The 16,404-nt window shown below is 41.0% G+C and overlaps 1 protein-coding gene across 2 annotated transcripts; it reads right to left on the bottom strand.

Annotated features, from left to right (window-relative positions):
- Window positions 1-1,217: 1,217 nt before the first annotated feature.
- CARD6 (caspase recruitment domain family member 6) lies at window positions 1,218-16,109 on the bottom strand. 2 transcript variants are annotated; one of them, XM_027520235.1, is made up of 3 exons: window positions 15,792-16,109; window positions 13,651-14,196; window positions 1,218-4,417 (listed from the first exon to the last, which is right to left on the bottom strand). In XM_027520235.1, exons 1-3 carry the CDS (start codon window positions 16,072-16,074, stop codon window positions 2,142-2,144), a joined length of 3,105 nt encoding a protein of 1,034 aa, XP_027376036.1. In that variant the 5' UTR covers window positions 16,075-16,109; the 3' UTR covers window positions 1,218-2,141. The 2 variants fall into 2 exon arrangements, with proteins under 2 accessions (XP_027376036.1, XP_027376035.1); XM_027520234.1 differs by having other exon boundaries at window positions 13,651-14,199; window positions 15,792-16,108.
- Window positions 16,110-16,404: the final 295 nt, after the last annotated feature.

The raw sequence follows: 16,404 nt of genomic DNA on the forward strand, positions 1-16,404 counted from the left end.
GAGAAGACTCTTGACAGTCCCTTGGACTGCAGGAGATCCAACCAGTCCATTCTGAAGATCAGCCCTGGGATTTCTTTGGAAGGAATGATGCTAAAGCTGAAACTCCAGTACTTTGGCCACCTCATGTGAAGAGTTGACTTGTTGGAAAAGACTCTGATGCTGGGAAGGATTGGGGGCAGAAGGAGAAGGGCACAGCAGAGGATGAGATGACTGGATGGCATCACTGACTCGATGGACGTGAGTCTGGGTGAACTCCGGGAGTTGGTGATGGACAGGGAGGCCTGGCGTGCTGCGATTCATGGGGTCGCAAAGAGTCGGACACGACTGAGCGACTGAACTGAACTGAACTGAAGATTTAAAATTAATTTCCTGAATTTCAATATTTTCCTTTAACGTGGCATTTTATTAATATTTAGGGTCACTCATAAAGTTAATTAAACTTCGCTTAGATTTTATTTTTAATTAGGATATAGTTAATCCACAGTGCTGTGTTAGTTTCAGGCATGCAGCAAAGTGGATCAGTTACACATATACATATATTCACTTATTTTAGATTATTTTCCCATATAGACTATTACAGCGTATTGAGAGTTCCTTGTACTATACAACAGGTTCTTGTTAGTTATTTATTTTACACATAGTAATATGTATATGTCAATCCCAATTTCCCAATTTATTCCCCCCTCATCCCCTGATAACTAACTTTGTTTTCTACATCTGTGACTCTTACTGTTTTGTAACTAAGTTCATTTGTACTCTTTTTTTAGATTTCACATATAACAGGAATCATATATTTGTCTTTCTGTGCCCTTACTTCACTCAGTATGACAATCTCTAGGTCAATCCATGGCACTGCAATTAAATATTTTAAATTTAATATTCCTTCTACTTAATGCTTCTAACTAGTAGAACTTAACCTAATGTTTAGGTTAAGACAATGTTTAATGTTTAGACAATGATGAATCTAATAAATTAAAGTTGAAAATTCTGCAACTCTTAAGTTCTCTTATACATTTCAGTGCTTTTTACAGACTTTGTAAACCTATCTTAAGCTTTTCAATTTAATAAAATCACAACTCTAAAATTAAAAATTCAGTTTTACATTTTAAGTTGGAGTCATGAGGCTAATATATCAGATCCTCAAATTAGTCAAATTATCTTAACTATGACAGATATTAAATATTTAAAATATGAAACATACACAATCACTCCAAAAGTTTAGGCAAAATAATTAACTTTATTGGTTGTCAGTTCGTTATTTCTATACATAAGGGGCAAATAAGCTTTATCATCCAAGCAATCTGGGGCTATTACTGCAAGCAAGTTGATTTAAAAATTCCAAACAAACAGGGTTATCTGCTTAGTGACTGATATCAAACATAAAATTTTTGACCAAAACATCCCTAGAGCAGCCAACATCTAGGAAAATTTTTCCTGCAACACTGAGGCTATTTGAGCCCTATTTTATGATCACCTTGAAATTAAAGTCTTCATCCTTACTTGTGAAAACAAGTGAAATAGTTTTATAGCCTCTATGCCCTAGGTTAAGTTGTGCGTGCTTAATCGCTTAGTCATGTCTGACTCTTTGCAACCCCATGGACTGTAGTCTGCCAGGCTCCTCTGTCCATGGGGATTCTCCAGGCAGGAATACTGGAGTGGGTTGCCATGCTGTCCTCGAGGGGGTCTTCCCAACCCAGGGATTGAACACAGGTCTCCTGCATTGTAGGCAGATTCTTTACCGTCTAAGCCACCAGGGAAGCCCAAGAATACTAGAGTAGGTACCTATCCCTTCTCCAGGGGCTCTTCCTGACCCAGAAATTGAACCAGGGTCTGAATTCTTTACCAGCTAAGCTACCAGGGGTTCAAGTTATATATTACCAAATATTCAAGATTGTATTCAATTTATTATTTACTGCTTGATTCTATTTTTTATTCTTTTCATATTTTTCCCTTTTCTGTAGGGCCATAATTCTCACAGATATTTTTATAATATCCAGTTGTGCTGTGTATATCTTGTTTCCTGTGTCATGCTAATGATAGTACATTTTTACCATCACTGCCACTCTCCTCCAGGCTACCCTATATACAATAGGAAAGGCCTGGGCAAAGGATACATTGCATAGGTCCCTAGTGTAAACATTTTAATGCTTCCCTCCCCTCTTGGGCCCTGGTCTTGGGCAATATGCCTTAGCCTGTGAAGGACCAGTATGAGATGACTTGGGTTGAGTGGGTTTGGGCTGAAAAGGTTTAGATTGGGAGGACTGGGGCTGGCATGGCTTGGGCTGAGTGGATTTGGATGGCGAACTTTCAGCTCGGGGGGCCTGGTGCTGAGTGGGCTTGGTTTGAGTGGGTTTGGGTTGAAAGGGCACAGGTTGGGAGGGTTTGTGCTGGGACTGTTTGACCTGGGGTGACTTGTGCTGATTAGGTCTGAATTGAGAGCTGGGCAAATACATGCTGTAGGACATAGGATGGAATCCCATTTGGAAAGATGGATTTGAAGGCCCACCTTGTGTCTTCAGCTTAGCTCCTTGCTGAGGGGCAGTCCTTCTTGGTTTTTGTGTGGCTCCTGCTGCTTGAAAGGCTTGATGATGAGGATTTTCAATATGGGGTTTTGTTCTCATGGATGTTCTCACTGTCTCTGTTGGCTTTGTTCCCCTGGCACTGACTTGCCCAGGCTTCCCAACTGCTCCTCCTGGCCATGAACCCAGGGAATGGAGGTGACCTACCTGGGAGTCCTCTTTCCCAGACCTTTCAAGGGTTCCTATTGTCTGTGGTCTCTGAGGCCAGGCCGGTATATGCTGAGACATGGGTCTTGGTGGTCTCCCAAAAGTTCTACCCATGTGATGTCTCCAAGGAGTTCCTGAAAATCTCATAAATGTTTCACCTGAATAAAATCTCTGGGGCTGGAAATATTGAATTCCAAAACGTTTGCCTGGACTATGTGCCCTTGTATTCTGAAAGGGCAAAGGATGGAACCTCTTAGGCCTCTGCTGTAACCAGAAGCGGGAGCCCATAGCCCAAGGGGCTTTCAAAGAAACATGGTTAAAGTTACCTCCAATTCTGGCTGGTAAAGGATGGAAGTTTCTCAGAGGAGGCATGAATACTGGGGTGAGATGGAAATTCTGACGATTTTGGTTGATCTGACAACTAGTCTCAGACATCTTAGCAGGGCTTTCAGATGAGTTTTTTCGCTGACTGTGTCTTTGTGATCCCTCATCTTCAGCTGCTCCAGCCAAGTTTTCACTAGGGGAAACTTGAATCCCCTGAATGTTCTCAAAGTCTTGGTCTACCTGTATCCCTAACTCTCTGGCCAGGGGGGCCATGTCTTCCACAGACACACATTTGAGTGAAGAGGACATCACTTCTTGGAGGGCAGCTTGAAGACCCTCCATGTTCCCTCCTCTCTGCCCTACTTCCTCCTCCTCCCAAAACAGTAGTTGTGATGGCTTCAACTTCAGGACCCTCTGGAAAACCTGAGCCTCTTCACTCTCCCTGGCCTGGGGACTGAGCACAAAGTAGCATCTTTCAATGGCAGCTTCTCCTAAAAACATTAGCAAGTCCCATTCCTTCTCACCTAGGCAGTCAGTTAAAAAAAACACAGCTGAGGAAACCTCCATTAAGAAACCAAACTGTGTCCAAAAACTTTCTAGATCTCCACGAAGGTTGGCCACAGCAACAGGCTTCTGGGGGAAACTGGGGCTTTCACTTAAACTGCTGCTATCAGGAAAACACCATGTTATCTCAACCAGGCCATCAGAGATCTGCCGGGGAAGCACCTGAACAGGCAAGTCCTGATGAAGAAAGATTTTGTGTGACTTCAGATGGGCAGGGCTGAGCAGGGCATTGAGGATTCTGGACTTGGAAAAGCTACAGTATCCTAGACGCACAAAAGAGATGACAGGCATCTTCATGAGAGTCAGAAACTTTTCTGTATCCCCTGTAGGCCCTCCTGAAGACTGTGTTGACTGCTCCTTCAAAATGTCCTTCATGGCCCCTAGCATTAAAATGCTTCTGTTGTTTTCTGCATCTGGCAGTAGCAGGGGAAGAGCAAACCGGCAATGATACATGTTTGACATGACTTCACGTTGCAAAGAGCTGTCTGAAGACAGCAAAGAGGCGCAAAGGACATCCAGGGGATTAATGGTTTCTGTTTCTTTAATTTCCAAGTTCTCTACTCCAGTCAGCAATTCCCCTTTGCTCTCTTCACCCAGAACCTTGGGTCTGAGGACTGAATCTCTGGCTGTCACATCCAGTGCTTGAACTTTCATCAGGAAGTTCCAAGCCAAGTCACTTGGCGTCTCAGGCACCCACGTACATCCTCGGTCTAAGGAGAATTGTTTCACAAAGTCTGGCAGAATCTTTCTGCTTGTGTCCAGGTTCAAACAGGACAGGACATCTTTAAACACATTTTTTCTTTCTGTAGGAAGAAAAGATATAGTCAGTGAATGTCATGCTCAGCATCTAAGCTTCCTTCACTGACTTTTAAAATTAAGTAATTGATATTTTCTTTGGAAAAAAGAAAAGATGGTCCACCATCTTTCTGTTCTTTTTGTGGTTGAGTAATATGCAAAGTACATCATGAGAAACGCTGGGCTGGAGGAAGCACAAGCTGGAATCAAGATTGCCAGGAGAAATATCAATAACCTCAAATATGAAGATGACACTACTCTAATGCCAGAAAGTGAAGAACTAAAGAGCCTCTTGATGAAAGTGAAAGAGGAGAGTGAAAAAGTTGGCTTAAAGCTCAACATTCAGAAAACTAAGATCATGGCATCTGGTCCCATCACTTCATGGGAAATAGATGGGGAAACAGTGGAAACAGTGTCAGACTTTATTTTGGGGGGCTCCAAAATCACTGCAGATGGTGATTGCAACCATGAAATTAAAAGACGCTTACTCCTTGGAAGGAAAGTTATGACCAACCTAGATAGCATATTCAAAAGCAGAGACATTACTTTGCCAACAAAGGTCTGTCTAGTCAAGTCTGTGGTCTTTCCAATGGTCATGTGTGGATGTGAGAGTTGGACTGTGAAGAAAGCTGAGCACCAAAGAATTGATGCTTTTAAACTGTGGTGTTGGAGAAGACTCTTGAGAGTCCCTAGGACTGCAAAGAGATCTAACCAGTCCATCCTAAAGGAGATCCGTCCCGGGTGTTCATTGGAAGGACTGATGCTGAAGCTGAAACTCCAATATTTTGGCAACCTCATGCAAAGAGTTGACTCATTGGAAAAGACCCTGATGCTGGGAGTGATTGGGGGCAGGAGGAGAAGGGGATGACAGAGGATGAGATGGCTGGATGGCATCACCGACTCAATGGACATGAGTTTGGGTAAACTCCGGGAGTTGGTGATGGACAGGGAGGCCTGGCATGCTGCGATTCATGGGGTTGCAAAGAGTCAGACATGACTGAGTGACTGAACTGAACTAAACTGAATATTCCATTATATATATGTTCCACAACTTCTTTATTCATTAATCTGTTGATGGAGGAGGGATGGAATGGTGTGGGAGATGGAAGGGTGGTTCAAAAGGGAGGGGACATATGTACATGTATGGCTCATTCCTGTAGATGTATGGTAGAAACCAACACAATATGGTAAAGCAATTATCCTCCAACTTGAATTTTTTAAAAAGATGAAACAAGTAAAGTGAAAGTACTGTTTCATCACCCTGCCAAGTCTACTTTCCAAGAGATATGTCTATATGGTGTGGTATGTTTCCTTCTCTTCCTTTTTCAATACATATGCAGAAGTACATATGTAGACGTACATATGTATATGTACTTGCATATGTAGAAGTACACAGTTTGGTATAATGGATGCTATTTTATTCTATAAATGATCTTATACCAAATGATTTTTCAACTTCTTTTCACTCAGTGGTATTCCTTGCAAATTCTTCCAAGTAAGTATATACACAGAACTACTTAATTCATTTTATGAATCCATTGTACTTAATGGTTTGGAAGAACCACTATTTATTTAACCATTGTCTACTGATGATCATTCAGGTTTTTGAATTTTTGGGCTATGTTCATATGCAGTAATGAAAAAACCTGTTAATTCTTCTTTATACATATGTATAAGGAACTCTCCAGGTAGATACTGATTTATTTATTAAATGTTAACTTTTGGTAAACTTTGGAGAAATGGAAGATTTTGTCTTCTCAGAATTTACATGGTCTATATAATTTTTCCTGATGTCCTTTTCCAATTTATATTCTAGCCGCTTATTGAGAGGACAGAGATAGTGCTAAGTAGAGAAAGAAAATCAGAGAGCATTTTCTGCTCCTGATGGATAGTAACATAGCATAAGCTTCTTGGATCCCTTGTAAAAGTAGCCTAGAAGAAACAGTAGACATGAGAGAAAGTGTAGGTTTCAAGAATTAACAAAAGGAACTCTAAGAAATCCTTCAACAGTCTGAAAGTTGCTTGAACTGGTGCATCTGATGGGTAAGAAGGTAAGGGAGGAGTTGAGGCCAGCATGAAGGATCCCCAGAGGAGGCAGAGAGAAGTAAGAAGAGGGATTGCAGAAAACATATAAGTTCTGCTCTTGCCTCTCCCCTGCCTACCCCCTGCTTTTCCTTAGGACAACCATCCTCTGTTTCTTCAGCACAGAAATTGGTACCCACACAGCCCAAGCCAGATGCCAAATGTTGACAAGGTAATATCAGGCTACTGTGGAATAGTACAGTGACATGTCTAACAAGCACAGAGATGAATGAAAAATTAAGAAGCAATAATTTCTAGAAGCCAGTACCATTTTTGCAAATTAAAAATTCATGAAAATAGCCCAGGTAAGGCAAAAAGAAATGATTGGAGATTTTAGCTGCCACCCACTGAAACGAGACAGAGTTTTTCATTTCAATCCCACAGTTGATCAATGGAGACCCACTCCAAGATGACCCAAATATTGGACATAGAAAATAAGAATTTTAAAAGTAGCTATCTTAACTATTTTCAAGAATTTACAATAATATAAACCCATAATGAATAATTTAGTAGAAATTACCAGGAAAAAAGAAGAAAGCATTTAAAAATTTAAATTCTTGAACTAAAAAGCGTAATATCTGAATTTTTTCAAAAATAAGTATATAGACTTTTAAAAAGACTGGAAATGACAAAAGAAAAATTCAGTGTACTTAGAGATATAGTAATAGAAATGATCCAATCTAAAGAATAAGGATAAAAAATACTTTTTAAAAAATGAACAGAGCCTCAGGGACCTTGGAAAAAACATCAGAAACTCTAACATACATGTACTTGGAATCTCAAAAAGAGAAGGGGAACAAGTGGGACAAAAAATATTTGGATAAATAACAGCTTAAAATTTTCCAAATTTGGGGGAGGGGAAATTCCAAATTTAGAGATTCATAAATCCTACATAAGATGAAAACAAAGAGAATCGCACCTAGACACATCAGAGTTAATCACAGAAAACATTTTAAGGAAAACGTCTTGAAATCAACCAGAAGAAAAATAGCACAACGCAAGAGGGAACAATGATAAAATGACAACAATTGCACTCATCTCACATGCTAGTAAAGTAATGCTCAAAATTCTCCAAGCCAGGCTTCAACAATATATGAACCATGAACTTCCAGATGTTCAAGCTGGTTTTAGAAAAGGCAGAGGAACCAGAGATCAAATTGCCAACATCCGCTGGATCATCGAAAAAGCAAGAGAGTTCCAGAAAAACTCTATTTCTGCTTTACTGACTATGCCAAAGCCTTTGACTGCATGCATCACAATAAACTATGGGAAATTCTGAAAGAGATGGGAATACCAGACCACCTGATCTGCCTCTTGATAAACCTGTATACAGGTCAGGAAGCAACAGAACTGGACATGGAACAACAGACTGGTTCCAAATAGGAAAAGGAGTACGTCAAGGCTGTATTTTGTCACCCTGCTTATTTAACTTATATGCAGAGTACATCATGAGAAATGCTGGGCTGGAGGAAGCACAAGCTGGAATCAAGATTGCCAGGAGAAATATCAATAACCTCAGATATGAAGATGACACTACCCTAATGGCAGAAAGTGAAGAACTAAAGAGCCTCTTGATGAAAGTGAAAGAAGAGAGTGAAAAAGTTGGCTTAAAGTTCAACGTTCAGAAAATGAAGATCATGGCATCTGGTCCCATCACTTCATGGGAAATAGATAGGGAAACAGTGGAAACAGTGTCAGACTTTATTTTTGGGAGCTCCAAAATCACTGCGGATGGTGATTGCAGCCATGAAATTAAAAGACATTTGCTCCTTGGAAGGAATGTTATGACCAATCTAGACAGCATATTAAAAAGCAGAGACATTACTTTGCCAACAAAAGTCCGTCTACTCAAGGCTATGGTTTTCCCAGTGGTCATGTACGGATGTGACAGTTGGACTATAAAGAAAGCTGAGTGCAGAATAATTGATGCTTTTGAACCGTGGTGTTGGAGAAGACTCTTGAGAGTCCCTTGGACTGCAAGGAGATCCAACCAGTCCATCCTAAAGGAGATCAGTCCTGGGTGTTCATTGGAGGGACTGATGTTGAAGCCAAAAGTCCGATACTTTGGCCACCTAATGTGGAGAGCTGACTCATTTGAAAAGACCCTGAGAAAGATTGAGGGCAGGAGGAGAAGGGGACAACAGAGGATGAGATGGTTGGATGGCATCACCAACACGATGGACATGGGTTTGGGTGGACTCCGGGAGTTGGTGACGGACAGGGAAGCCTGGCGTACTGCGGTTCATTGGGTCACAAAGATTCAGACACAACTGAGCGACTGAATTGAAGGAAACTGAGCATCAGAAAGAATGGAAGCCAAATGACAGAAATGATAATCGATCATTTCTGAAGGCAAAAAGGCACCAGTCTAAAATTCCTTACAGGAAAAATATTCTTCTGGATTGAAGGCAAAATGAAGACATGTTTCAATAAACAAAAAATAAATAAAATTCTTCAGGCTAACAGGGAATAACAGCAAACAAAAACTTGAATCTTCAGGAAGAAGAAAGAGCAGAGAAAATGATAAATTTATGGGTTCCTGGACTTCCCCTGGTGGTGCTAGTGATAAAGCACCCACCTGCCAATGCAGGAGACATAAGAGACCTGGGTTTGATCATTGACTGATCCCAAATAGTATAAACTAGAAGGGAAAGTGAAAGTGCAGTTGCTCAGTCGTGTCTGACTCTTTGCGACCCCATGGACTGTAGCCTACCAGGAAAAGAGTTGATTATATAACCTATATCCGAATTGACTCTATACATTGCAGAGTACACAGGCATTGCCTTAAGTCTTCCTAAGACTTCAATTTGAGATGCAGTGATGGGGTGGGGAGGGGTGGGAAGAAAGTGGCCTAAAATTTAACATGACAAAAAGCATTACTATCCTTCTCTTTTGAATCAGATGTATTTGATTTCCACCACCCCACCCCTCCCCCACCCCGTCCAGTTCTCAGCTGCATAGACAAATGTTACAGAGGAAAGAGAGCATAGCCATAAATTTTTATTAAAAATTTTTTTTTATCCTGCAGTCAACTAGAGTGGATTGGAAACCGTTAGAATTATATACAGTCATAACTGCATTATTATTGAAACTTTTCTTGACCTGTTTTCCTAAGGCTATGTCAAATACAAATTGGCACTTGCCAAGGGCATTTTCCATCTGCCTCTTTGGAGACTGAGTCCTGTGCTGCTGCAGCTATTGACCTTCAACATGCCCTGAAGGGGGTTCAGGGTGGAGAATGTGGCATTTTGTTGCTGCAGGAAAACTGGTGGAACAGGCCTTGAGATGGTTAGATATTTTCAGGAACTGATTTCATGATCCCAATCCTAACACTTTCTCATATCCAGAAAAGCACTCAGTCCCTTCATGGTGACATCAGCTCCTGGTGGCTAGCAGAAAACCTTTTGTAAAATAAATGCTTGATTGTGTGATATCCTCCTTCACCAAAAATCATATATATTGACCTTCCCCCACTACTCCTTTGGAGCAGTTTCTCAGAGCTATCTGAAGTGCTGTCTACCCTACTGCAGTCCTCATTTTAACTCAAATAAAACTTAATTTGCAACTCTCATGTTGCACATCTTTCTTTAGTCAACAAGTGTTAGATTGGTTGCAAAACTAGCCCCAAGTAATGGCTTTCCTGGGTTTCCCTGGTGGCTCAGATGGTAAAGAATCTGCCTGCAAAGCAGGAAAACCAGGTTTGATCCCTGGGTCAGGAATACCCCCTGGAGGAGGGCACGGTAATCCAGTCCAGTATTCTTGCCTGGAGAATTCTATGGACAGAGGAGCCTGGCAGGCTACAGTCCATGGGGTTGCAACGAGTCGGACACGACTGAGCGACTAAGACACAATGACTTTCTGGTATCCACACCTTTTGTAATATTACTTTGCAAGAGATGCAGCCTATTCTTCCCCAACCCTTAAAGCTTTGAGACTTGCTTTTGCCAACAGAATGTGGCAGAAGTCAAACAGTGTTATGGATTGAATTGTATCCCCTACAAAAAGATGCTAATCCTCCCAGTACTTCAGAATGTGGCCTTACTTGTGAATAGGGTCATTACAGAGGTCATCAACTTAAAATGAGGTTATTAAGGTGGGCCCTAATGCAATTTGATCAGTGTCCTAATTAAAAGAAGAAATTTGAAAACACACACATGCACCAAAGGAAATGACTTGAAGACACCAGAGAGAAGATAGTCTTCAAGGCAGAGAATTCCAGAGGCTACTGGAAGCTGGGAGAGAGAACTGGAACAGGTCCTTCCCTAATGTCTTCAAAAAGAGTATAACCCTGCCAACACCTTGGTTTCAGTCTCCACCTCCATGTCTGTAAAACAATATATTTCCCATTGTTCTAAGCCACCTTTTTGTATTATCTTACTGTGGCGGCCCTAGGAAATCTATCATACAGATGGCATGATAGTTCTGAGTCTAAGCCTCAAAATGCCTTCAGGACTCTGTCTCTGTCTCTCTGACTCCTCTGCTCTCACTATAAGAATATGCCTGACATAGTCTGAGAGTTAGCTCAGACTAGCTTGTTAGAGGGCATGGCAATCCACTCCAATATTCTTGCCTGGAGAACCCCATGGGTAGAGGAGCCTGGTGGTCTACAGTCCATGGGGTTGCAGAAAGTCAACTGAATCAACTGACCATGCATGCACAGCTTGCTAGAAGATGAGAAATGAGCCAATAGCTTGCTGACCACCGATACAGAAGTAAACCCAGAGAAGACCAGAAGAATGCCTGCCAACTACAGACATATAAAAATTATACACTCTTACTGATTTAAGTGACCCTAATTTTGAGGTGCCTATTAATTTATTATGGCAAATAAATAATACAGAAAAAAACATGCAAAACAAAAAACAAAACAGTATCATGCAAGAAACATATAATATTGGAATGTTACCTATGGAAGAAGGTGCATAAGGAATAGAGAAAAAAGTCAAATAGATTAAAAAAAGGAGGCGGTTGCAGAGTAATGCTGATGGTATGCAATGAAAAAGTAATTCAACCCTATGTAACTATTGTAATATATTTAAAAAATTAAGAATGAGGTCTAAAAGCAACTATGAATCGGGAAGGTATAGGGAGTAGGACAAGAGTTGTGTTATAGGTTGAATTATATACCCCTCAAATTCATAGGTTGAAATTCTAAGACCCAGTATCTCAGAATGTAGTGGTATTTAGAAATGGAGTCATTGTAGATATATAGTTGGTTAAGATGAGGTCATTACAGTGAGCCCTGGTCCTGTGACTGTTACCCTTATAAAATAAGAAAATTTGGGAATTCCTTGGTGTTCCAGTGGTTGGGATTTTGAGCTTCTCCTGCAGGGGGCTTGGGTTCCATCCCTGGTCAGTTCAGTTCAGTTCAGTCATTCAGTCATGTCCAACTCTTTGCGACCCCATGGACTGCAGCACAGGGAACTATTAATAGGACCCGGCAAACTGCATGCTGCGGCCAAAAAACAAAAGAAAAAGGGGAAATGTGAACACAGAGACATGAACCCAGTAAGACAACCACGTGAAGATAAAGGCAGATTGTAGGGGATGGGAGGTAGAGTGCTTCCACAAGCCAGAGAATTCTAAAGATTTCCAGCAAACTACCAGAAGCTAGGAACAGATTCTTTCTACAGCCTTCGGAAGGAACCAACACTATATACACCTCCAGACTTCCAGCCTGCAAACTGTGAGACAACATATTTCTATTGTTTTTTTTTTCTTGCAGCCATGAAATTAAAAGATGCTTGCTCCTTGGAAGAAAAGTTATGACCAACCTAGACAGCATATTAAAAAGCAGAGACATTACTTTGCCAAAAAAGGTCCATCTAGTCAAGGCTATGGTTTTTCCAGTAGTCATGTATGGATGTGACAGTTGGACCATAAAGAAAGCTGAGAGCTGAAGAACTGATGCTTTTAAACTGTGGTGTTGGAGAAGACTCTTGAGAGTCCCTTGGACTGCAAGGAAATAACAACCAGTCAATCCAAAAGGAAATCAGTCCTGAATATTCATTGGAAGGACTGATGCTGAAGCTGAAGCTCCAATACTTTGGCTACCTGATGTGAAGAACTGACTCACTGGAAAAGACCCTGATGCTGGCAAAGATTAAAGGCAGGAGGAGGAAGGGACAACAGAGGATGAGATGGTTGGATGGCATCATGGACATGAGTTTGAGCAAGCTCTGGGAGTTGGTGATGGACAGGGAAGCCTGATAGGAAGCAGTACATGGGGTTGCAAAGAGTCAGACACGACTGAATGACTGAACTGAACTGATTGTTTAAGCTACCAAGTTTGTGGTGCCACTCTGTTACAGCATCCTAGTAACCAGGTCAAGGTGTGCAGAGGAGGAAATTACTCTTTTCTGACCCATAATTGGATTATGGATTTGGGCTGAATGTGAGTTGGTAGTTACCTTCCCCTTCTATATTCAGAACTTGGTGGTGTTTATTTTCCCAGACAATATCTCTCTGAATTAAGCATTTCTCCTATTTTTAATTTTCATTAAGAAATATTCAAATTCAAGGTACTGGTATAATCTTCCTCATTGAAATGGCAATATTTGGATAGCTCAAGACAAGCATTATTTTGGGACCTTATCCATTTACCACAAATTCCTCTCCTGTTTCTGCTTTAATATTTAGGTCTATAATCCCCATATTCTATTGGTCACAAAGGTTCTAAAATAATTTAACAGACTTAATCTGAGGTACAGAAGGCAACAGCTAAAATTAGTGGTTAGCAACTTGTTATATGTGTGATGGAGGTGACTGCAGAAGCCTAAAAGTTCATAGTCAATACTTACTTTATCTATACTGTCCACTTGGAGAAGGGCATGGCAACCCACTCCAGTACTCTTACCTGGAGAATCCCCATGGATAGAGGAGCCTGGCAGGCTACAGTCCATGGGGTTGCAAAGAGCTGGACACGATTGAAGGAACTTCACACATATGCACATACTGTCCACTATTTCTAGGTCCTGGGTTTTCCTCCCTGTCAACACCCACCTCTGAGGAAACTCCAAGTTAGAGAAGTCCAAGGAATTTCTGAGGAGCTGCTTTTCTGCTTTCATGTGGTGCCCTTCCTCAGTCCCCTCCTTGTTATGATACTGCAATCAAGATTTAAGTTTTTGCCTAAGTAACTCTACACACACGATTCCCATACCTTCCATACTTTTCTCCTCTTCCTCCTCCAATGACATGCCAGTTTCTGGATCCTCATAATGCTGTTCTTCATCAGAGAACTCCGTGGTTTCAAGGTACACAGAATCCTCTCTGTCATCATAGAGGCCTCCTGGGTCACTGTAAGCCTCCTCTTCCAAGGTGATGTTTGCCTCTTCAGAGTACCCCACAGATTCTAGATAGTCCTCTTGTTCTAAGTATAAAGAATCGTCTGGATCCTCATATCTCTGTCCATCCTGTAAATACTCAATTGTTGCTGGAAATTCGTACTCAACGATCTCAACTGACTGTGGCGATGTGAATTTTGATGTGTTATCTTCCTTCTCATTTTCCTTTGAGGACCAAGCAGTTTCCTGATAACTAGTTTTCTTGTCTGTGAAAGACTCAGAGGTTTCTAAATCCATGCATTCTTTCTCTTTGAAGGACGTGGTGATCTCAGGGTTCTCAGGCTGTTTCTCTCCAGAAAGGAAAACATCTTCTTTGCTTGTGCCTATCGGTAGAGGTGGCTCTATATACTCATGTTTCAAAACTTCTGGAAAGAATAAGAAAGTTTGAGAGATATTTATTTTCTCTCTCGAAATTAACAGATGTTATATTAGGGAGTTTCCATGACCTCAAAGCATCATCTCTCTATTTCATTAGATGATAGGAATACATACATAAATGGCAATAAGTCAGCTCAGAACTTTCTTTCTCCCACTGAAAAATATCAGATCACACTCCTGCCCAGCTCAAAAGTTTGAGTCTTTCACAGCAAACTCAAAGGGTAAGTGGATGAAATAGAAAACCTGAATCCTTTGTTTACTTGTGGATTTACTGTAATCCAAAATCAGGCTTCCCTGGTAGCTCAAATGGTAAAGAATCTGCCTGCAATGCAGGAGATTTGAGCTCGAGCCTGGGTTAGAAGGTTCCTTTAGAGAAGGAAACAGCAATCCACTCCAGTATTCCTGCCTGGAAAGTCCCATGGACAGAGGAGCCTGGTGTGCTGCAGTCCATGAGGTTGCAAAGAGTTGGAAATGACTGAGTGAATAACACTTTCAACACCAGCTCAGACTTTCTAGGGTCATTGCTAATGAAATTTGACCCTAATAATTTCTAATGAAGAAGTGAGTAGCTCCTATTTAGAATAAATCCTGGAAATGCTAAGACCTATATCTCTAAGCATATGGGTCCTGTACTACATTAAAAACCATTAGCATTAATATTTTTATCTTAGCCTCTGCCTCTCTGTGCTGTGCTTAGTTGCTCAGTTGTGTCTGACTTTTTGCAACCACATGGACTGTAGCCCACCAGGCTCCTCTGTCCATGGAGGTCCTCCAGGTAAGAATACTGGAGTGGGTTGCCATACCGTCCTCCAGGGAATCTTTGCAACCCAGGGATGGAACCCAGGTCTCCTGCTCTGCAGGCAGATTCTTTATCATCTGAGTCACCAGGGAAACCCAAGAATACTGGAGTGGGTAGCCTATCCATTCTCCAGGGGATCTTTCCAACCCAGGAATCAACCAGGGTCTCCTGCATTGCAGGCGGATTCTTTACCAGCTGAGCTACCACGGAAGCCCTAAATGCTCCCTATTTGCCACTAATTATCATTGAACATTGAAAAATTAGCATTTGACTTGCTCCAGAAATTGAGGATTCTGCTGACATTCTTCTTACAGAGAAAATGAAATTGCTAATACACCACATATGTGTGTCAAAAATTATTTTCCCTCTATTTTCAAAATGGCCATACTAAGTGAAAGATGCAGCTTTTGGTCTTAAGGTTGTTAATACCTATGAATTCACTTACTAGATAAAGAAGTCCCAATGTATCACTAACAGTAGTCTCTTTCCAATTATAAGTATTTCTGGATGTCACTGTCAGAACAGTAAGACATTTATACCAGCAAGAAAACAACTGCTGGTTTTGGATTGTATTTGAACAAAAAAGTTATAAATCCTCCAGAACAATAAAATACATCATTCCCTGCTTTTTAAATCTTGGACACTTTTCCCTTTTATCATATTTCACTGAAAATTATCTCCAGGAGAATGACAAATGAAAATAAAGGGTAGTCATTTTCTTTTTTTTCAGGAAAACTGCCTCCTCCCTCTCAGCCCAAAAAGTGTAGAAATTTAACCTACCTTGATTTAAGTTGCAAATGGTAGCTGACTGGGAAAAAGTATTAAACAAACAGTTGAGGAAAAGCTGACAGCTCACTTCTCCTTTTTTCTGTACCAAAATCAACAGCTTCCGACTTTTCTTCAGGGGATCTGTAATATTCTCCAGAATCTCATACTCTTCCTCAGAAATCAGCTTCCGAGAGGTTAACGTATCTAAGATACAATCAGGATCCTGTTGTAGGATTTCTAATAACTTTTTTCTTTCTTTTTCTATGATCTGGGATGGAACACTCCCAGCAGCCATTGTTCCTGTTTTCTGCAGACCAGGAAATGAACTATGAAACTGTTTCAATGCAGAAACACAAGTTTGGTTTTGCTTTTTTTTTTTTTTAAAGGCAGAGTAATGCGTTTTGGCAAAGATTAACCGTGTCAGTGACCCTTAGTGTTGGAGAGAGTGGATAAAAACAAGCCAAACAGTTTGGGGGAATCCAGCCATGAGCCCCCACAGATCCTTATAGATTATTTACCTGTTTTTTTTTTTTTTTTTTGATGACTTGTCTCAGTTTCATATGGTTTAGCCTCCAAGAACTCTTTCTCTGAGAAGAGCCTCTTGAACTTCAGATTCCTTGCTCTG

Source organism: Bos indicus x Bos taurus, chromosome 20 (genome assembly GCF_003369695.1).
Source record: "Bos indicus x Bos taurus breed Angus x Brahman F1 hybrid chromosome 20, Bos_hybrid_MaternalHap_v2.0, whole genome shotgun sequence".
NCBI lineage: Eukaryota > Metazoa > Chordata > Mammalia > Artiodactyla > Bovidae > Bos > Bos indicus x Bos taurus.

What these genes read in the sequence shown, in the direction of transcription:
- CARD6 (XM_027520234.1), bottom strand. Translation starts at nt 16,074, where the DNA reads ATGGCTGCTGGGAGTGTTCCATCCCAGATCATAGAAAAAGAAAGAAAA. An exon ending in CATTTGCAACTTAAATCAAG is followed by an intron (nt 14,200 to 15,791) that starts GTAGGTTAAATT and finishes TATTCTTTCCAG; the next exon opens with AAGTTTTGAAACATGAGTAT. An exon ending in AGAGGAGAAAAGTATGGAAG is followed by an intron (nt 4,418 to 13,650) that starts GTATGGGAATCG and finishes TTCTTCCTACAG; the next exon opens with AAAGAAAAAATGTGTTTAAA.